Source organism: Passer domesticus, chromosome 3 (assembly GCF_036417665.1).
Source record: "Passer domesticus isolate bPasDom1 chromosome 3, bPasDom1.hap1, whole genome shotgun sequence".
NCBI classification, from domain to species: Eukaryota; Metazoa; Chordata; class Aves; order Passeriformes; family Passeridae; genus Passer; species Passer domesticus.
In genome coordinates, this window is record NC_087476.1 from 88801839 (window position 1) to 88825365 (window position 23527).

General features: G+C 36.4%; 1 protein-coding gene across 4 annotated transcripts in view; it reads left to right on the forward strand.

The window, feature by feature from the left end:
* The window catches only part of USH2A (usherin), a 391511-nt gene that overhangs the window by 239787 nt on the left and 128197 nt on the right, over positions 1 to 23527 (forward strand). For all 4 annotated transcript variants that reach the window (XM_064414216.1, XM_064414218.1, XM_064414217.1 and 1 more), the window contains 3 exons: positions 12819 to 12969; positions 13140 to 13282; positions 21212 to 21840. In XM_064414216.1, the coding sequence (XP_064270286.1) occupies positions 12819 to 12969; positions 13140 to 13282; positions 21212 to 21840 (923 nt within the window). The remainder of the gene's footprint in view (positions 1 to 12818; positions 12970 to 13139; positions 13283 to 21211; positions 21841 to 23527) is intronic.

Here is a 23527-nt window from a genome sequence, read left to right on the forward strand (position 1 = left end):
TTGAAAAATCACACCATGAATTTTGTCTTTAGAACCATTTCCCAGATATATGTAAGTACTAGGAAACTGATCAATTTTTGTGTTACTTTGCTGCTGTGATTTGCACTGCTTTTCTAAAAAGCTCATGTTTTTATATTTTCTTTTTCTGACAACTCCTGACCCTGTAGGTTTTGGAGTAAAATTTCATTTTCAGTGACTGTCAGCAAAGGCAAATACCTGTGAGTTTTTTGTTTGTTCATAGTTTGCTGGGTTTTTTTTGGTCACGTCATTCTGTATTTTCTGCACTCGAAGATTCTGCACATCTAGATTATGGAAGTTAGCCTGGTGATCATAAAGCATTTCGGTAAAGTGGCAAGGTTTGAAGGCTTGACCCACTTTGCACAGTTCAGGAGATTTTGAAGTTCCTCTGCCTGCAATGAGCTCTACATCTCCAACAAAGTTCTGTTACCCTGTTGCATATTTGTCATGTTTCCATATTAGGGAAAAAAGCTTAATGCAGGGGGAAAAAATTAAGGGTTTTTTAAAGATCTTGCTGTGGTTTAAATGTACAGAAAATCAAACATTGTGGAATTAAGGACATTACATTAAGGAAATAAACATCATGGCCATAAAAGTGCTTTTGCGTTTTTTTTTTTGGTTTTTTTTTTGTTTTTTTTTTTTTTTCTGGAGTTAAAAATTACTCTTAATAACTACATTTTGGGAGTTTTCTCTGTAGTTTGGAAAAGTATCTGAAATCTAATTAAAAATGTCTGAAACTTTTTATCTGGATTCATAAAACACTTTGCAGAAAATAAGTATTTTTCCCACATGTAGCTAATTATTTGTTCTGGTAGTGTTTAAAGTTTGACTTTTCCCTACTTTCTTAGTGTAGTACTCCTCTTTCGCTTACATCTATGTTGTTAACTTTAGCTTAGTTGGCTGAGTACCTGAGGAGAAATAAGCTTCTCTATAAAGGCAGAAAAAGGGAGAGAACATGGAAGGTGAATGAAAAGTAGTGACTAGAGTCACCACTTCTCCTCTAGTGCTCCTATAATGCAGTGTTGGCGTGTGCTACCCTCTTTCTTTCAACAAAGGCAGCTGATAGAGTCTATAGCCCAGGCTGATTCCTGGAATTTGACAGCATTTTCCTCACTGTTCTTTTCTTTCTGAATGTTATTTTTGTGTCTGCATGCATGTGCAGGTACATACACACAAAAATGTCTATGATATATCAGTATATGCATAATCATGTATCATGATTGATTTCTGTCTTTTTTTATCTTTGGATCTCTATGCAGATCATGCTTATTCTTCTGACAAAGAAATACTTTGCTCTTAGATTAATTCCAGCTGAGTAAAATGAGAAAGAGAATTAATGTATTTCATGTTGCTGGGGGGATCTGTCCAGTAGTGAATTATATTAATCCTTACTGTTTGTATACTGACCTGTTTACTTTGATGATTTTTACAAATCTATCTGCTAATTCAGATTTCCAGTAGGCTTCTCAGGTGACTGAATATAGGTTTTCCCATTTTACAGACAGAGAGAGAGGTATGTGTTAGCAACAGAAGGTAAAAGAAAATTTTGTATTCCTCCTTGTGTTGGAAAGCATAATATATATGCCACAAAGTTTGTCAGCCTTTTTTCTTGTCTCTTTGCTTAGGGTGGGGGATTGATTCTCTGTGAAAGGTGTCACCATAGTTTAATGCAGCCAATATGTTCAGAGAAAATGTGTGCATTCAGGTTGACTGGGTTTGGATTATCTAAAAATTTCTAATAATATATGAAGAAAAGAAGTTGAATAACTGAAGAGATGGCTTTATATAAAGAAAAAAACTTGTCTTTTCTCTATTTTTCTTTACATTGAAATTATTAGCACTCTTACATACTAAGTAGCCTGTTTGAGGGGGTTATTCATAAGAAATTGATACTGCTGTCCAAAATACTCAACTGATGGCTGTAATCTGAATTAATCAGCTGTAAATTTTCTGTGTGGAGGATTTAGCCCTATGTTTGAAAAATGAACAAAGGAGAGGAAGTTTCCTCTGGCTCTTTACTTTTTGTAAAAAGATTGAAGAAAATCTGTATTTTGGAGAGTAAGTATTGCCAAGATATGTAGTTTACTTCAACCTGTGATGAATACTGCATGTATTTTGGGGTAAATGCTCTAAAATATCTTGTGGAACAGAAGCCAGAACACATTCAGCCTGTTTTGGGTTTGAGTAAAGCACGATGGTGTTAAAATGACTTTTAATCAATTAGGCTACCTGATTTTGAACAAGATGACGGTAGTCAAGGTCTTTTCAGTAAAAATACTTTTTTTACTGATCATTTGACAGAAGTCATCTGCTCATCAGTGAGCAGATCATTTATTGTTGTATATTGACACACTATCACTAATTGCAGTGAATTTATGTGTTCTTCAGTATTATCTAAGGAAATGAAGCCCAGAGATAATTCATATAAATGGTTTATTTGTTAAAAGTGTCTAGAACAGGACATTAACTGATGGGTAGCTACTTAATAATGCTTGTATGAACATTCCTTTGTGGATAGCTCGGCTATAAAATGTTGTAATCCTTTTACCCTATTAATCAGAGAAGTCAGCGGTATATTTTGAACAGATTATTTCTGTGTGGGAATAGTCTTGCCTGAATTGATTTTTTTTCACCCTAAATATTAAATATTTTGCTTCAGTATATAGCATAGATCATATTTCTGTCAATTGAAATGCTATATTTAGTGGGGAACTGTGATGGGTTAAAAACAGTCAGGGATTTTTGCCACAGTTAGTTGCAGTGGAGGCATTACCTTTCATATTCTTTCATAGCTTTTCTTTGTTAGAATATTGGCTGAAAAAAAAGGAGATCTGGGTCATTAATCTTATCTCCCAGTTGCTGGGCAGTGTATTAATTTCTGGGTTCTTAAGCAGGCAATGCAGAATACTGTCCACCTATCCTGTTGAAACTCTGCTGTTGGATGTAGGAGGAAGTCTCATTTACTGGGGGAAAATAGAGCAGATGCTGTTGTGGTGTGGGGCTGATCACACTTCCCAGGCTGGAGTGAGGGAGTGTGCACAGCTGGGCAAGAGGAGAAGGTGCTGAGTTCTGTGGCTCATGGCTCTGGATGTATGTTGTTCATTAGTGCTGGTGCTCAGCATAAACATCAGGATGTGATCCTATTGCTATTTTCTAATACAGCTTAATTTATTGATACTGCAGCTCTTGGACTGGACCGTAACGTGAAGTGACAGCCATAGCATTGCAGTTGGCATTTTGAGCAGTGATAAGAATTCTTGTTTACTCTGTAAATGTGGTGGTTCAGATTTGTCAGCTCTGGCCTCGTGTGTTACATAAGAGAATAATACACAGTGTTTTGTTGTTACTTTTCCTAATTATATCAGTTTTATTTCCAGAACTAAAAATTTGATTCTTCTCTATTCCATTGTGCAGATTACACCCCTGAGAGTTTAACACGTTGATCAATGGCAGCGTTTGGTTATATAGGAAAAAACACTCCATACTAGCAATGATGACAGATACAATTAAATTAATTCTTTGCTGTCTCCTTTGATGTACACAGATTTTCCTCATTAATATTGATGGACTTCAGAGTCACAAGCACATGTTGTGGGTTGTGGGGAGAAAACCCCTGAATGTTGTATTTTGCTTTTTGTGGAACTGACTATATCCCTTTATGTTTAAATGTAAGGCAAGCTGCTGACAGTTTTGATATATTAAATTATAACTGAGAACTAATTCAAGGATCAAAGATGCTCTTTGGGAGACATCACTTTACTGGTAGGAAAAATCATTACCTTTTTTCCAAGTCTCATGTATTTGTACTGTATGTCTTGGAAATATCATTCCCTACAGTTTCTGAATCTTGATGTTTAATTTAACGCAAAGGTCTTTGAGCAGCACAGTGGGAGGGGGGCTTCTATTGGTGAAACCTCGTAGAAGGAAATTGAAATGTACATGTTTTTTCTCATTTATCAAAGAAGTGCAAAAATCTAAACTGACATTTTATATCAAATGAATTATGAACTGTGTACCTTGTACCTAAGGGAACAACAGCTAAATTAGACTTTTGTTAAAAAGAGACAGAGAGAATAAAAATAGGCTTTTAATAAAATATACAGTCATTTTGCGTATTTTTTCTGGATCTGACATATACTATACTTTGCAGAAGAAAACTAGAGAATATAGGCTACTTCAAAGTCTATATGCTTTGAATGCCATAGAGTGAATTGAGAAGCAGGTTAAGATGACACACAAACCATAGTTTCTATTTAATAGATATTGTTGCTTTGATGTTTTTGTTTTCAGCCAACTCAGGTGAACAGGAAAAGTTAATATGCTTTTTAATAGCGTGAAGATTGGAGCAAAGTAGTATATTCTTGAGGAGGGGTTGCTAGGGGATTTTGTCATTAGTTGTTTTTTTTTAAACTTCCATTTGTGAGAATGTGGTTGCTACTGAAACAGACTTCCAGGGAGCAAAATTTTACAAGGCTCTTGATGGAACCTTAAAAAGTAAATTTTCAAAGAGTTATGCACTTGGTATTCTACTGGCATGACTTCTACTGTCTTGAGGTGAACAACATTTTTTGCAAGCAAAGACAGGACTCCCAATCTGTAAAGTTGGAGGTTTTGACTCATTTTGACACTGAGTCAAAGTCTTTTTGTGATTACCATATATATCATAAAGAATTAAGTAGTTGCTGTGAACAAAAGCCAGCTCTGTGTTGCCTTGATTACTCGGAGCAGAATCTTTAGAATCTCTTTTCCTCCTCTTTCTGCAAGTAAGGAAAGAATTTGTGAGATGGAAATCTGTTCTGGCTGCAGTTGTTTTGTGGCCAAAAGGTAGTCCAGTGACCTGGATCTCACAGATACCTGTATGATATTCAAGATATAATAAGACTGCACCATCCACTGTGTGTAGTGGCTCCCTAACACCAGCTAATCTGTCATTTTGTCAGATCCATTTTCTATTTATGGGCACTCTCAAGTTTGGTTTCCATCAGAAATTGTAGTATTTCACACCATCCATTATGTACCGCAGAGAAATTTATGGATTAAAAATAACTACAGGTAATCTTATTGCAGAGCTAATTTATTTGCAGCCCTGTTCTTCATTCTGCACATAGAGGGATATATAAACTGAGGCTTCTGTCAAAATGCACATCAGCTGGTAGCAATGAGGGTGCTCTGTTCTTTAACAGGGTGGTCTGTTCTTTAGTAGTCCACCAGCACATCCATATTTCAGGAGTGCAGTATGAAGAGACTTCTGGTTTAATGAGACTTCTTATTGAGTAAAAGCATTCACATGTTTTCCAGCATCCCATTTTCTTTACCGTTTAGTTGCGGTTGATGTATTTTCTTAGTTTCTTTTGCCACGTTGGATGGAGATACAGAATCATAGAATCATTTAGGTTGGAAAAGATCTTTAAGGTCATCAACCAACCATTAACCTAATATGACCAGGTCCACCACTTATCTGTGTCCCTAAGCACCAGATCTGCGCACCTTTTAAAGACCTCCAGGGATGATGACTCCACCTCTTCCCTGGGCAGTCTGTTCCAATGCTTGACAACCCTGTATAGCTAATAATCATTTGTAGAAGCCATTTCCAGAAGTCCACTTGTTCAAGTAGAATGGTGCTTTCTGGTTTTGAATATCTGGTGTTATCCTTTTTCCTTCAGTCATAGAATAAATCAATATTAAAATGAATTTTTAACAGATTATGCTTCAGAACAATGCATATGTTTCTTGTAGCATAACCACCTTTGTGCCTTTTCCTTTTTCTTTCATCTTTCTCTTCTTCTATGGCATTAGAATCCCCTTCAAAGAATTATTAGGCTAAAAAAGAGTTAATTGGGAAATCAACTTGTGCTGTCTTCTTTCCTCAAAATTGTAAGTTATCTCATTTTCAGTAAGCATTTGCTTAGTCTGGTGGAGAGTTAAAAACTTTTTTGCAGAAGTTTAATCTCATTTCTGTGTATCCTGGGAAACATTCTCTATCTTTGCAAAACTTCTGCGAAGCTGAAGATTCTAATGTGTCTATCCTTACTGTTCTTTTAACTACATGGTTTAAACTTTCTTCCCTGGGCTTTTCCCAACCATGAGTGATAAAATTTGGGGGGATTTTTGTTGCTTTTGGGGAGTCTCTGGATTTCCAGAACTATATAAGAACTGTTTAGTTTCAAACAAAAAGCTACAAGCTTAAAAGCCACCCTGTAATACTCTGAAATTCTGGCATCAACATTAAGGAAGAGATTTTAATTTAGCCAAGTCTCCTCACCAGCAATCACCAGAGATGCTTCCATCAGTGTGGAAGGTACTGTGCCTGCCTCTGGTTATATCTCTCTGATGCCAGATACTAATTATAAAGAAATCTGTAAGATTTTGATGATGTCAAATTCTTTCATATTTTTCCTTTGAAAAAACAAACAAACCTAAACCCAAAAATGCTAAACAACCAACCACAAAAAAGTCCAATCATATTAATAATAATAATAATTGCAATCCAAAGAAACCTCCTGAACTTAATTTCTAAAGCTACTTCATGCAGGAAGCTGAAGTTTTTGCATGATGGTAGACAGGATCTTATTCCCACTGCTCTTGCCACATCTGTCCCCCTAGGTTAAAACAGGCAGATCTGATAGTTTCTTAAAGCTATTTTACAGAGATATTTTGTTTTCCAGTAGCCAGAGTCACAGTTAACCAGCAAGAACTGTTTATTTAATTGCAGTTTCTGTCTGATTTTGTAATACCATTGCTTATGGTTTTTCTTCATAGTATTTAAACAAAAAAAAATTTTGTTATATGGCAGTTATTGGCTTGCCATCCTTTTGAACAGTCCTTTTGAATAATTGGTTTTACTGGACAGTTATAAATTCTAGCCAATGTCCTTACTACAGGTATTAAAATCATTAATCATTCAGCTAATTGCTTATTGGCATTCTTTTGTAGCTTTTAGAGTTTAGTAAAGTTCTTACTGAGTAAGATGGACAAACTTTCACCTAACATGAAGAAGGAAGGCAGGTTACTTCTTATGGAAAGGTGAGGTGACGAATCTATAAGACATTTTTATAGTGTTGATCTCAGTGAAATCTAACATTTAGGAAAGGTGCATCTCTTACATGTATTTCCACTTGAGACCTAGGCCCAGGTTGCAGGTGTTGAGATTGTACATGAAGAAAAATGCATTAAAAGGAGGGGAAGGTCTGATTCTGATTGTTTGGGTTTTGGGTTTGGTAGTATTTTTTAGTTCTTTTTGTTTGTTTGTTGTTGTTTGTTTGTTTATTTCTGGAACAATATTAATAAGGAATAAGTAAGGCTGCTTTAGGATTTCAAAAGACAGTTGTCTTAAACTTTAGGTCTACAGGTCATGGAATAAAGTCCAAGCTGATTTTTAGAGCCCTACTAAAATTATGCTCTGCTGTTAGGAATACCAAACAGTGAAAGTGCAGAAAAATCTGCAGTTAGAGCTTACATACTCAATCCAGATAAAGATAAATTTTAGATTTTTTTCAAATATCTTATTTTTCTGAATTATATTGTACCATACAGGTAACATTAAGGATTGATGCTCTTCTGAATAGATTTACAAAAGCATTTCTTTTCAAATGAAATTACTATTACAGCAGAAAGCAGAGGTATAAAATAGGATAGATCATGAACAGAGAACAAGATATTTCTGTACCCTCTTTATATTATACTTCTGAAAAGAAAATTTCACTAACATGAGGTGTGAACAAGTTTGGACTTACTCTAAGTTTACAAAGGCTTGAAGCTACTTCTTTATATCTCTCAATTTGCTTTTTGCTAAATGCAGCGTCCTTTCTTCCCAAGATAAATGTGCCAGAAAGGGGAGAGCAAGAGGCCACCATGAACCTTTCACATTTAGTGTTTCAAAGTACAGGCATGTCCATTAAATATGGGTGCGTTGTCCTTGGTATATGTATTGTTAGCTGGAGCCATATCTGTAGCTGTAAACATCCAGCAGTGAAATTATAAAATTAGAAAGACAATCCAGAAATGTTCTATGCGTTCTCTAGTTATTGAGAGTGGGAGAAATAACATGGTTGCAAATATATATTAAATGAAAAAATCAAGAACAACTCTTTTATTCAGTATATGCTGAGAAGGAAAAACTATGGGGAAAGAGTTAAAAACCAAACCAGAGTAAACTTCAGTGAACCTGTGAAGATAAGAAACAAAAAAAAAAAAGCAATCTACTGCTTTGCCAAGAGATAAAGGTTTATAACTAGCATGCTGTTCTAGTGATGACATATAGCCCAGCATCATAGCCTGTCTTTCTCTGAAATGGAACTAAAACACATGCTGAAGTTGGGAATTATAGGGAGTGCAATGACTGGAATTATTTGGACTGAGCAAACCACTAGATAACAGGCATACCTGAGAAAATCAGAAGAAACAAATGTCAAAGTGCAAACAATATTGCCATAAAAAGTGCTGTAATAAGATGATCTCAGTATGGGCACCTAAAATAGGAAATTAATCAGGAGTACCTAAACAAGCACTACAATGAGATAAAGAAATAGGGTTTGTGAATTTTCCTCTGGAAAAGCGGAAGACTAGTCATGACAGAGCAAGACACTAATGTAAAGGCAGTCTGAGTGGAACATTTCCTTGCCGTTTTGGTGCAAATGCTGGAGAAACTATTTTCCTTCTCCCCTGTAGTTAAATCCCTATAGTTATCATTTGCATCCATGTTTATGAAATATATTTTGCTAAGATACAAATGCGAAATATTTTATATATACAGATGTGACAACTTACAGAGTTACATATTCATAGCTCCAAAATCTTCTAGATGCCTATCTGGAGATATTATGGATACATTGGGGTCAGTATATCTGATCACTGTTAAAAAGGGTGACACTTCAAAGTTGGTATGAGTTTGTACCAATTTTATAGATATGTAATCAAGCTCTGCTTTTCTTCTGGCTTTTCTTCTTCTTATGAAAAGAGACATTTTTATAATAAAGTAATCATTTATTGTCCTAATAGTAGTTCACCTTTTGATAGTCCTGTTTGAAGTAGTCTATTTACATTTCAGATAAATCCTTATGATAAATATAATGAATTCCTCTCAGAAAAAAAAAAAAAGCCTTCAACATGGAATAAACATTTAAGGACAATCATTTCACACCATGATTGCTGTCCTAAAATAAGAAAATACTTACAAAGCTGACTATTTTTGCACATTTTATTTAAGAGAAAGAAATTGAGGCAAAAAGAAGAAACACTTTTCAAAGGCTGCTTAGCACATTACTGGCTGAAGAGGGATAGATCTTTCTCAATCCATCTGCATGCACCTGAGTATTTGGAATACAATATATCATTGTCATCTTGAAACAGTCTTCAGTTATTATTGTTTTGTGGAACTGTTTATTAATTATTTTATTAGAATTGACATCTGATTAAATATTTTATTCTGCTTTTGTAGTCTCTTGATATACAAAGCATGACTTTCTGCCCTGCTAAGTGAGGATTTACTGGGCTAGATGTTGATTCAGTAGGTTGCAAGTGGAGTGCTTGCCCCCTGAGGGTCATATTAAAACTCGAGGGGAGATTTTTGAGCAACACTGCATCTTAAAGATGATATATCAAGCTGATAGATACATGGCTCTTCTGTTGAGAAATTCACAGTAGAATTATTGCTTGTTGCCAGTTATTACTTGGGTAGTGAGGAGTCTCTTGGGGATATGGATTGGATAAAAAGGGTTAAGCTGGGGGAAATGTTACACTGAAGACCTTGGTGATGAGGAATGCTTGAAATAGTCAGAGGATGTTTTGTGTGCAAATTAGAATTACCATTTTGGGGGGTAAGTGCTCTGCCATTTTAATGAGCAAATCGTGATTAGTTTAATAGAGCACCTTTCTCATTATGACTCAGCAGAGACTTGACAATTTATTTGCTGTACCCTCCTGCCCCCCTGCCCCATTCCTTTGGAGAACACTCACTAGTTCATTGCTGAGGAAATTCTCTGTGGGCTACAGGAAGCCATTCAGATAAATACAGTTTCTGTATATTGAAACATGTTGGTTTGAAAGTAGTGGGCTTAGCTTGTTCTACAACAAGACTAAGGTTCAGGCGACTTTCACAGTAGAGATTTGTACAAATTTTCTGCTCTTCCGTATGCCGTGCTTTTGTTGGTAGAAGAGATTTGAACATTTAGCTGAGATTACCTACGCCATTAAAATAACATCCAGACTGTGGAATTGTTATTGACATTTAAACAGCTACATCTTTGTTTTTTGATGAACATTCCTGTATCGCTATAATGACCAGCTCTATACATACATAAAGCTTAATCTGAGCTTTTACTTTGTGGATCTCAGAGAGCTTTACAAAGAAGGATCGGTATTGTTATCTCCATTTAACAGACCGGTAAATGAAAGACAAAGTGAAGTCATGTGTCCTGACAGAGCTGCAAATAAATTTAACGGTTTTGCCTCCTCAGTGAGTTGCCTCACAATGTCCCCTCAATAACGTGAACTTTGACTTCGTGGCCAAATTACTAGGTCGGCTAATTAGATTCATTTTTAGATGTAGCTTTTTTTGCTGTGTAGAATTTCTGTGTGAACTCTAAAAACTGGTGTATTTTCATCTGCAGACAGTTTCATTTCAAATTAGGTAGTACCCACCTTTGAAGGAATATTGACTCTTTCTGTTGGTGTCAGCTTAGAAAAACACTTAAAAACCCTGTACTAATTTTTTTTACTTTCATTGCATCATCTTTGTCATGCTATCTCAGTTTGACTTTAGGAATCACCTTATAAAGGATGCCAAAATAACACATGATTATCTGAGAGTCTGTACTGTACATCCATAAGTTTTAAAATCTTTTATTGCACAACTTAAACCCAACTCTGCTTATGTTACTGCTAAACAGAACACTGTTATGTAAGGTAAATAAATGTGTTCTCCATTTTACTGTGAGAGTGAATGTCATGTGCAGAGACATTTGGTGTGCAAATGTTTGTTTTTGATGGCTCAGCTGGAGGGACGTTGGAGCTATTTAAATTAAGCCAGCCACCTTCTTCCCTCTGAGGTGAAGTGCTCGTTATTGGCCTTGAAGGTGTTGGCATGGGATTTGCAGACCATGAATTACGTAAATCTCAGAGATTTTCTGGATTTGGAAAGAGGAGGATGTTCAGGTTTATTTGGGATTTCCCAGAGCCTTTTTCCCTGGATGTAGATAACAGCAGCAGGAGCGAGCATCCAAACACAGGCTGGCTCAAGCCCCCATATTATGTTTTCCTTTTCACAGTGACAGAGAGGAGCAGAAGGGAATGAGGGAAGCTGGAGGTTCTGTTCTACTTCATCTTATCCTGAAAAAAACAGGAGAGCTGTAGGTCTAGGGGCCAACTGTCAGAAGTACCTGATAACTCCAGTACCCCAGATACCAACTTTTAGTAAAAATTTTCTATGAGAACTGACAGACCTTGAAATTAATGTAAAGAGAGTAAGTTTCTTAGGTTGGAGCGGGACATGTTTTGTGCCTTTCCCTGTAATACAGTTTGGATCTGGAGATGAAAAATGTTGAAGTGCCCCAGATATAAGTATAATCTGAGTAAAAATATCAGATACTAGTTCACATATCTGTTAATGTATATATCAGTATAAATAAAAACTATTATATGTGACTAATGTCTTTCTTTTTTAGAGTTGATGCATCCTTTCACCTGTCTCAGGGAGAGAATGACTCAGACAGTGTATCACAAAGTCTGTTTCTTCCCTCTTAGTAACCACCTCATACACAGGTGGTAAATGAAAATCATAAGGCTTACTGTAAATTACTGTTTGCTCATCTTAAAACTTGCAACTTAGGCCCTGAGGCTTGCAACTACACTTTAAGTTAGAGATCTGTGCGACTGGTTTTTTTTCGGTAGAGACAAGAAGAAAATAACAGCAATGAAAAAGAATTCCTGTTGGAAAGACCAAAGGAAAAAAAGCAAATTATAACTACTGAACCATGAAAAGCAAAACTATTATACAAGAGTTTAAATTACAAAGGCAGTAACTTTCCAGTGTTTTAACTCTAGAAAAGAGCTACAGAGATATGGCTACAGATGTGTTGTATGTAAAAGTTACAGATGTGTTTAAATACAGAAAGTTTCTTCAACAGATTGATTTCTTGTTGAAGAAAAAGCAAAGCCATAAACTCACAGGTGTAAATTGTCATAGTTCTTTTTTACTACATGCAGTGAAATTTGCAGCAATGAAAGGTCATTTGTGGTATCATTACTGACACATTTTGATCTGCAGTTCCTTGGACTTCATAAAAATTAATTTCCTTAACAAAACAGTGGGCTACAGACTGAGACTTCAGTGAATCTATTTTGCTTTCTACCTAAAGATGTTCTTCATGTAAAATTTCTTCTGTTTTCTTTTAAAATTATTATCAATTTATAAGGGTGAAAAGGTATCTGAATGATAAAAACTCTGATCAGTTTTACTCATGCTGGGTAACATTTCTGTGAGCATTTCCTTAGCTTCTCGGGGTGGCAGAGCTGGGCACAGGGAGAAATAGATAATATTTGAACAGGTGGTAGAAAATATGTTGCTTCTGAATTACTTTTGGTGTTTGGAGGTTTGCTTTTAGCAAGATAATATTCACATATTGGAAAGAAGAAAATTAAGAATCAGCATTGTTCAGTAGTGAAAATGTTAAAGTAAATGGACCGTGCTAACATTACTGTTGATCCTCAGGAACAGTTTTTCCAGTATATGGAGCATTCTGTTTCCACACGGCATATGTTCTCCATGGTTTTCTCTGCTCTAATTCATCCATGTTTTTCAACAGCTCCAGATGGCGTGATGCCTCCAAGGCTTTCATCTGCCACTCCGACCAGTCTTCAGGTTGTCTGGTCTACACCAGTTCGCAACAACGCCCCGGGCACGCCCAGCTACCGACTCCAGATGCGGCGGCGGCGTTCTGCTGGTGACATTTTAGAGTATGCAGAGTGCAGCAAGGCCACCATCCACCACTGAGCAAGAAAAGTCCCCTTCCCTTGAGCACGGCTCACCTTTAGGGTGGCTGGTCTTCTTACAAGACATAATGTTTTAGTCTTCCTTGATGTTCTGGGATGTGTTCTGAAGTAACTCGTGCTGTTTTATTTTGCAGTTTGCTTCCCAGCCCCACTGCTTCCTTACAGCACAAAGTCAGAGACCTGCAGCCCTACACTGAGTATGAGATGAGAGTGGTTGCCTCCAATAGTTATGGCAATGCTTATAGCAACTGGACTTCAATGACTACAGCAGAGGACAGTAAGCAGTCAGATCTTATTTAGCTCCCTTTAGCAGAAAATATAAGTAACAGTCTAGCTGCCATTGTATTTAATTTCTTTAAGTTGTCTACCTCAGTTATATAGCAGTAATGTATTTGCTTCCCTAGTATTAACTTGAAGTAAAAACTCCTAAAGGATCAAGTATCAGTTGTCTTACATATTAATTTAAAAATATGGATATTTACATACATATTTTGTGAAGCAGTATCTTATTTCTGTAGAAAATATCCCTCCAGTAATATATGGTTAGTTTAAGATACACTGGTAAGTACAGCTTTGTAAGGTGTGTTCCTTTATATTCAGGGACTTGATTCTGATTTCAGTCATATCAGAGAAAATAAGTTGAAGTTAATAGTATATGACAGTTGTCTTATCTCTGTGTTGAGAATACTCAAGCTACCACAGAACTTTTCATTCCCAGTGATCTTTGTTAATTCAAAGTAGTGGCCTACTAGTCTGAAATTGGGTTTGTCACTGTCAATCCCATCAGTTTCATTGTTAATAATTCTATGTTCTCCAGACTCACTCCCCACAATTTTTTCAACAGTCCCTTTATTTAGCAACCAGCTGTCAGAGGTACAGCCAGTTAGTTGACAGGATAGGATTTTGCACCTGATTCAATATATAAGCAAAAACATATGACAAAATTTGAGCTTGTTGTTTGTAATACAAACAGAAAACACACATTTTTCTGCCTTTTTTTTTTTTAAGAAACTGAGCTGTTAGCTTTCTTGTACAAGGTAGGAGGATATCTAACACTGGCAAATATTCAGTGTTGGTGACTCAACTTGATTTCAGTCCCTTCTCTAAATGGTCAGCTGTCTATGTTGAGAAAGCATTGAGCAGAAAATGTTTTTACACACAATTTTAAAACATTTTGTCTTTGAAGCTGAGCAAATGATTCACAATTGAAATTAATCTGATAAATTTATTTAAGCTCTAAAGGTATTAATGCTTCTATGAACATACTAACTATAAGTAAATGTAAGTTCTGAGCTTGGTTTTTAGATACCAAAGCTGTGTTATCTACCTGTAGCAATTCTTGCTGAGATTCAGTTATTTCAGTACATTGTTTGCTAACAAAAGTGGATATGATGCTATTGAACTTGTCTGCATTCATAGTCAGAATGTAACCAGTCCCCTAAGACTATTTTGTTCAAATTGCAGTTATTTAGCTCTGGTCTGACAGTTCACGTAGTGTTTCTTTTCACATATAGGGAGGACAGAAGTACATTTTAAAGACTTGTTATCACTTGTTACTGATATAAAAATTATTTTTGTGCTAAGTAATAGGTGTACAATTTCAAAATTCTGTTTGAGGAGTTAGGGGTAGGGTGGAAAACCCACACAGGAGATTCAACAGTATCCAACAGCCCTTGTCATTTAAAAAAAACCAGCCAACTTTCAGTGGTGACAGAGGACTGTGTTGTCATTGTGGAGAGCTGCCATCTGTGAAAGGATATTCAGCTCAATTGCTTAAGACTGAATTATTGTCATTTGGTCTAAGCTGTATTTTTGTCAATGTTTCAACATGATTCTGATGAAACCATCTATACTGACAGTTTGTTCCAGAAGTACACTTAATTCCTGGCCCTGCTAACCAACAGACTTTGACTATTTAAAATACAATTTAATAGAGGAAATTTCCCATATCTCTTACTCTGTTGAGCTAGATGTGTATCTACATGTTCTTATTGAATTTTATTCTGTAAATATATGTCTTTTTTCTCTCAGCAAAGCATAAAGTATCTGTAGGCATAAAATATATGCCTGTGTGTGTCTATGTGCCCATATACTTGCCAGCAATAGATGTGAATCAACACATCCCCTTTTAAAGTCAGTAGAACTCCAGTAATACAAGTTGATGATTTCACTGTATATCTGTGTATTATATTTTATTTATTATAAATATGTGGTAAAATAGGAGGATATTGGGAATCATTAAGGGAAAATTAGCAAATGCTGCAATAAAAATATGTTGTATTTGACAATGGAAGGTCTTAATATACAGATTAGTAGGTTTGGGGTATTTTTTATTGCAAGAAAACATGCAGTAAAGAATTTTCAAATACTTCCATTTACATGATTGTGACACTAGTAACTGATCCATGCATTTTTTGAAGTCTAACCTGCCCATGCCAGATAACAAAAATATACATAACTGTGAGTATTTTAAAACCTGCTAAACATGCATTAATAAATATGTTGTTCCAGTGATCTTGATAAGTATAGCATCAGACTATTTACTGCCAGAATATCTGCCGACAGAAACATTTGAAGAAGTCTCTGAATTAGAGCTTGCTTTCAGTAACTTGAATGTAAATTTCTGATAGCTCTCTTGCAATCAGTGTAAAGGCCACTGAACTGAGAGGTCATTATGTACCATTGAACTGAGAACAGAATCTCTTACATTATATTCAGAAATAAAACTACACCTTCTAGATGTAATAAAGGAGATACAAGTTAGGTTTTCCATTTAGCTATGGGGAGCCTTTGAGCTCTCTGGGATTTGCAAAGACATTGGTTACAGTTCTTGAAGCTTTCCCAATAGCAGCTTCTGGGTTCCTATAGTGTAGATTTAGGACTTGTAAAATTATATTGTCTGATATATTGTTCAGAGGGATATCTCCCAAATAAAAGAGGTGCTTTTTCTAGTGCTTGAGAAAACACACCATGACTTGGACAAGTTCTAAGATAGCAATATTTCTACTTTAAAGAAAAGCTTCCTGTTACTTCATTAGCTTTTGAACACCCCCAGAACCTGTCTGCAGCCCAGTGAGTTGCATACAACAGAACATCTCCATCACCAGCACATTCTCTGCCATGGCAACATTTTGGTTCTGTGGGTCAGTGTACAACTCCAGTATGAAGAGCTCTTCCTAAAGCCCTTTTGAAAGTGTCTGGCTTGCACTGGTTGGAAAAGAAGATTTTGTAAGTTACCTAGCAGGTAGTCCAATTTTTTATGTTTTATTTCTTACATAAGTGACTTCAAGTCCATCTCTTTTATACATAATGAAGTTATAGATCAGCCCAATGTTTCTTCACAGTAAGTAAGGGCAAAAGCACACAGTAGTCACTGGAGATCATTATATATTGAAGTTGCTGGAGATAAAAAAGCAATAATAGAATTATAAAAAAAAAAAGAGCTCCAGCAATGTATCAGCTGAACTACTTCTTGTCAAATCAGGGAAGCATTATTCCAATCATAGAGAGTGCTATGGTGTTCTTGTCTGGCATGTTTTGGTTCCAGGATGAAAAGCCCCAGTCTGTGGGGATATCTCATCACAAACGTCCTCATGAGGGGAAGAGGAGGGTCAGGCACTGGTCTCTACTCTGTGGTGACCAGTGATAGGACCCCAGGGAATGGCCTGAAGCTGTGTCAGGGGTGGTTTACGTTGGGTATTAGAAAAAAGTTCTTCTCTCAAAGAGTGGTTGGATACAGGAACAAGCTTCCCAGGGAAGTGTTCACAGCCCAAGCCTGACAGAACTCAGGATGTGGTTGAACACCATTCTCAGGCACATGGTGTGACTCCTGGGAATATCCTGTGCAGAGTCAGGAGTTGTGCTTTGATGATCCTGATGGGTCCCTTCCAACTCAAGATATTCTATGATTCTGTGATTCTCCTAAATCTTCCCTACTTAGACAGTGAAGAGAGACAGTGCAGAACAAGAGTGTAAATAATGCAGCTTACCACCTTTGGAATCTCTTGCTTTCTCTGCTAATGGTATTTGTTGTCTGAGAAGACAGGTCTCCTACTTTAGCTATGTAAGTCAGGTCTATATAATTGAGGTATATAAACTAATCCATAAATAGTTGATGTGAGTGTGTTCACATGAGCTCAAGAAAGAAAAATGGAAATTGAAGCAGGAGAAGACAAAACCTGATGAGGTGACAAAGGGAAGAGAAATCATGTGAAATACCTGACAGGACAAATAGCAAAATGGCAGAACAAATTAAGCTGATGCAGTAGTGGCACGTATGATAAGATGATCATATGATATATAGTGCAAACTGCCCATGCATGCCTACAGATTAGGAATTAGAACTTTGACTGGTAGAACTGAAGTTCTGGAACCAATGTACATTTGGAGCAGTAGAGGGCAACAAGTCTTAATACTCGGAAGACAGCTCTTAATCATATTTGAAGGGGTTCATATGGACTGCATGTCATTGCATGAACAGCTTAATGACTTTGGAGCTCTGTGATCTCATGTGATAAAAGATTCCCGTGGTCGCTTATTCCCAGAGCTACACAATTTGGGTTTGCTGCTGGGTACAGTCAGCAGTACATGAAAGACATCACATTCTGTTAATACGTATAATTTAATTGTCCCTGTTTCTAAAAAGAGTAAGTGATTCAAGAGTAAAAGGCATAGAATTTTTATTCTGCTTAGTGAGAGAGTTTGCCAGCAAATCAGGTATTTCTTATTAGCTTTAAAGGGCATCAATCCAGGTACATGTCTTAGTATATTAAATGTAAATGTAGTTTCCTCCCAAAAAATACAACCATAATAGTATAACTCCTTGCTTTCCAAGTTTCACAGTAAGTGAACAAATGTATTGTTTTAGTCAGGGAATTAAAAAATATTAATGACAGTTTTGTGCCTTTAATTTAAATCAAGTCTGAACTTTTGAAGCAGATGAACGAAGTAGTCTACCATAAAAGATCATTTCATTTGCCAAAATGAAACTACCTTCTAGTATTAATACTGTAATGAAATGGTTTGAAATATGAACTAAGAATCTTAAGGACAAAGATGCCCACTGTTCCATCTTCAGTAGTTACTTCTATAAACAATTACATCCATGTAAAAAGCTTTATGATTTTATTTTCGTCATTGACAAGTTGGGCTGTGCAGCTGTCATACTTTGCAGTCTTCCCTCCAGTGACAACCACACTGACAACATGTTATACTCCACATTGATTTTACAGTTAAGGAGCTGATTGTGATATATAGGGATTTTAAGAATTCAGCTGAGAGGATGACTTTTGCCTTTTATCATTCCATTAAAATTTTATAACCATCTTTTTCATGTCATTTCATCCATGAATTCTTTCTTTAGAAAGTGATAGCTACTGCTGTGAGCATAACTTTTTTCATGTACAGAGCTTTTTATTGTATTAGCAAACTATCCTAATTATGGTTAATACTCATGTTTTACATAATTGTGGTGACCCTTTCAACCAAGCAGTAGTGTGCTAGTTGATTTGTACATAGAATTAGATGATTCTGCTTGCCATTTAAAAAGAAGCTGCACTGAATGAGAGTTGGGGACCGGGATTTAATGCTTTCCCATCCAGTGGGGCCAATTAAGCATCTCTCAAACGTCTTGTTTGAACTCAGAAAGTCTTAAAAGTCTCTCTTTTAAAAGGGCAGTAGGGAATGTGTGGGTAGGTATGCTAGCTACCAAAATACGCTTTTTTGAGGGGAAGGGGAGGGACTAAGGGGACCCAAAGCTGAAGTTTGACAGCTCCTCCTGTACATTACAGATTGTCCTTAAGGAATAAGTCTGAACTCGGGGGGCGTTGAAGCTCAGGTTCAACTAATTACCATGAATGTTTCACCTGTAATGCCTGCAACTTATTCAGTAGGAGAATAAAGGCTTAGCTGTTCCCTTACAGCAAACTGCTTGAATATTGGGGGGGCTTTTCTGTTGTGGTTTTTTTCTCCCTCCTGTATATGCTCACAGTGCAATAGCTTATAAGGTGCAATTAGATGAAATGCAAATTTGTCGTTCAGTGGTAAATATTGTATTTCAGCTCCTTTCCCCCACTAAACTAGAATTTGCAGCAACTGATTTTCAAGGTCTTTAATTCTAAATTCTCCTCCTTCCCTCCCACTCCAGAAAAAAAAATCAGTTTACAGAATATAAATCTAATTCAGATTTACACTTCCACCTCTCCATCTTTCAGTGAGGTCTAAATAATGGACCAAATTTTGTTCCAACTTACGACCTAATTGATTTTACCCAGGAGTACATGCAAATAGAATTTAATTACTCTTTACAACAGATCATCTTTTGTACTTGCAAATTCAGAGATCTAAATTAATCCTAGTGTGCACAAGCATTAAATACAGAACTCCATCCTTATTATCACTGTGAGTAGAGCAGGATATGTGATATGGCTGAGCTTTATGGAGTTGCTTTGTGATGCATCATATAATAAAAGAAAAAAACTGTGTTACTTTTCAAATTTAAATGCAAAAAAAAAAAAAAAAAAAGAAGCTTGCTATCCCAATTTTGCATCACTGTTTTCACAGACATCACTGGAATAATCCTGATGTATCTCTCTTTGTATGTGAGAGGAGAACAGGGACTTCTGACTGCTTCAGCTGCTACTCTAAAATATAGATGGAGCAACTCACTGTGCTGGATTTATTTGATTCCCCCCCCCCCCCCCCCCACTTTTCCCTTAAAATTTATCAGGAATTATTTAACTTCTGGTGAAGTAAATGATTCTTCCTATAATGTTCCTTCTGGTTTGGACACCAGGAATTAAATAATAGTGTTGTTGACTACAACGGAATTCAGCATATGCGATCTCGCCTCCCCTGAAGTCTTGGCACATCCACGATCACTAATGAGTTTTAAATTTTTGAACCTTTATAATTCCAAATGTATAATTCCTATTCTCCTTCTCCCCCTGCAAATCCCCTAATGTAAAGCTATTTTAAAGAATTACTAAATCCAAGTATATATTTTTTTAAGATTTCAATAAAATGTAATGTTCACAGAAAAATCTCATAAATGTCAAAATTGCTGTGGGCAGAATAGGGGAGAATATAGTATTTTCTTGATCTGCTGTAGCAATTTATAGATTTCAGGACGTGGTTTATAAGAATGCTAAATGTTCTGGAATTACAGCTGTTACTGATCAGTGATTGAGCCAGATTTGTGTTATTGCACCATGTTCATGCTTGTACCTAGAGAGCAGTAAAGCCTCAATATAATAAAAAGCACCTGCATTTTAAATGAAATTTCAATTGAAAAACTTAACAGCCCTTCAAATTGCAGAATTTAACGCAGCCCAGTAAAGCTTAAATAACACTTTGCCTCCACAGGCTGAGGGTTTTGCATTCAAGGTGACTTGATTGTGTCGCATGGTGAAATTATTTACAATTAAGGAATTTCTCTGGAGGGCTGCAGAGTATTTGCTGTTCCACAACACCTATGCAGGCATATGGTCGGTCTTTTTCAGTATTCATGGAAGCTCCTGAACCTTTATGATAATTGAATCAGTTAGAGTGCTGAGTGGAGCAAGCATAAAACCTGTTAACCTAAAGGTCAGATCTGTGCATTGTTTATTTATCAGTAGGTGAAAGAGCTAAATCGGCAGCTTCTGTCACAGTCAAAGTAAAAAATCACCTATAATATTAACAGGGAGTAGATAAATTGCAAAAAATGGATTAGAATTATAAACAGAATGAAGTAAAATATTGAATATATAATAAGAGATGCAGTAGAGACTTACTGAGCTGTAAAATACACAGCATTGTTATGCCTGTGCTGTTGGTTGCAATTAGTACCTAGCGCTCTAGAAAAACATCCCCAAAAGCTAGAACAGCAGGTCTACAGTAATACTGAGCCACACACCTTCTCCTCATGCAAACAGCATCGATAGGGCACTTTAGAGACACAGGAGGAAAAAGGATGCAGAAGAGGGGGGGAGGAGGGTTGGGATGAGGAAAAGCAAGCAGCTTGCCTTTGAGGAGAGAGCCATATCCATCCCCTTAATATCTGGGCCTATATTTTCCAAAGAAACAGGCTGTTTAGTAGACCTGAGCTCCTTTTCAGATTTTTGAGCCTCATTTGATGAGTACATCTTGCTGATACTGATTTTAAAAATCACAAATTGTTAGTAATTTCGCTTTCCTTTTTTAAAATTTTATTTTAATTTTATTACAGAGCCTGGACCTTTAGATCCACCACTTCTATTGGATGTTACAGCAAGGGCAGCGAGCATCACCTGGCAGCATCCTTTAAAGCCAAATGGCATTATCACACATTATAATATTTACCAAAATGGCCAACTGCATGCTACAGTGCCAGGAACTACATCTGACTGCACAATAGAAGACTTGCATCCTTACACTGTCTATGTATTTCAGGTAGAAGGATGCACTTCTAAAGGGTGTTCTCTTTCACCCACAACCCCAGAAATACAAACTCTTCCAGATGCCCCTGAGGATATTCCTGCTCCAGAACTCTATTCTGATACTCCAACTTCTGTGGTCATATCCTGGCAACCACCTGCTCGCCCAAATGGTTTGGTAGAAAACCTTACTATAGAGAGAAGAGTGAAAGGAACAGAACAAATCTCAACTGTGGTGCAGCTCCCCTTCAGTCAGTCCATGAGCTACATTGACCAGAGCACTGCTCTGAGCCCTTGGCAGAAATTTGAGTACAGAGTTCTGATGAGCACCCTGCATGGGAGCATGAACAGCAGTGCCTGGGCAGAAGTTACCACCAGACCTTCAAGACCTGCTGGTGTTCAGCCACCTGATGCAGAAGCATTGGGACCCTATTCAGTCAAGGTAGGAATAATTCTCATTGCCTCATGGCTTTAACATGTTTTTCTTGTAGCAACTGTGTATTTAAGAGAGACATCTACTGGCTGAGCCAACAGACTTCCTTGCTGCAGGGGTAGTTGAATAATTAGTGTCTGTGCTCTGGCTCAAAAGCATTAGACTCCTTTCCATTTTTTTATTTTTAAAACAGCCTCTGGCGCTATATTCCAGTTAATTTTCTTCCTTACACACCTGATATATTTTCAATATTAAACTTAAAAGATTACTTTTAACTCCCTAATCAAATCAGAAAATTATCTACCACCTTCTCCAAAATTTCAAGACTTCATTAAAATGCTAAGTAAAAATTTTTCTTTTCTGTAATTAACTATTCTGTATAATTATCAGATTTTTTAATGGCTAATGAAATAAAAATAGCATTTTTGTTCTCCTGATATATGAAAGACGAGTCTTACAGGACTACATAGGAAGTTTTCAATTATTCACATCATTCTGTTGGGAATGAACTCTAGAGGACAGGATAACTACCATTGTTTTGGCTTGCATACAAACTTCATTCAAGGGAAATTAGTGTAACCAAACAAGAGGGATTTTTGTAGCTTAGAAGCCTCTTTTGTGTAAATACACACATGCTTCCATGGATTCAGTCTTGTACTAATGCCAAAAGTATTGGTACAGTAGCTTGCTCACCAGAGCACAAAACAAAGGACATTTGCATAAGATTGAAGTTCATCTGTTAGACTTATTATTTTTTGGTATACATTGTATTTTCAAAAGGTAAACAGAGTGGTGTTACCAATGCAGTCTGAATAATCTGAGGGTATGAATTTCAGCAGTAAACGAATGCTGATATTTTTTCTTTGTTCACACACAATTTTAAACTATAAAAAATGCTACTCACTATTAGACTAAAAAATTCTGAGCTTATGAAATTATGTTTTAATGTCTAAGGAATTGCATGTTACCTCTGTGTTAATTGCAAATCAGTTCAATATGAGTACAATGGTTACTGTAAGAATTAATAACGATCGACCACTAGTAATTATGATGAATTGCCAGACTGCTTATTGAATATTTGGGCAATCTACTTCCAGGACTCTGCCCTCTGTACTTCTGTAGATACATCTTAATATTTCCCACAATTTATATAAAAGCATTTTTCATGGATTTGCCAGAAGCTGCAATGCTGAGTAAATAGTAGCTCTAGTTCAATTGCGTGCTTCCCTACATGTCCACATTTCACTGCCTGAGCTTTTTTGCATTGGCTTCAACTCTGAGCACAAGACTCACTGCAACCTTTGAAGCTCCAGTTAATGTGGTAAGAACATAATAATTTTATATCTTACCCCGTTTTGGTTTTTTTTCTCCATACACATTCAACACTCGATCCTAGTTTTAAAAGCCGATGGGTTATCCGAGATTGTGTCATTCTTTATTGGATGTCTTTTCCCAAGATCAGATGCATGTGTTCAATTGTAATTTTACTGTATTTTTCTCAGCTCTGAGATTAAGTAATCTGCCAGTACTGAAAGTTAGTTGTGTCATTTATTTCTTCTGATATTTGAATTAAGGCAATGCAGTTTTCCCGCAATGCAGTCTATAATAATTACATTTCAATACAACATTGTTTTTAAGATTTGTTTCCCCTTTCTTACTGAAGAGTTCAGATGCTTGTTTTCCTTCTTTTTGCCCA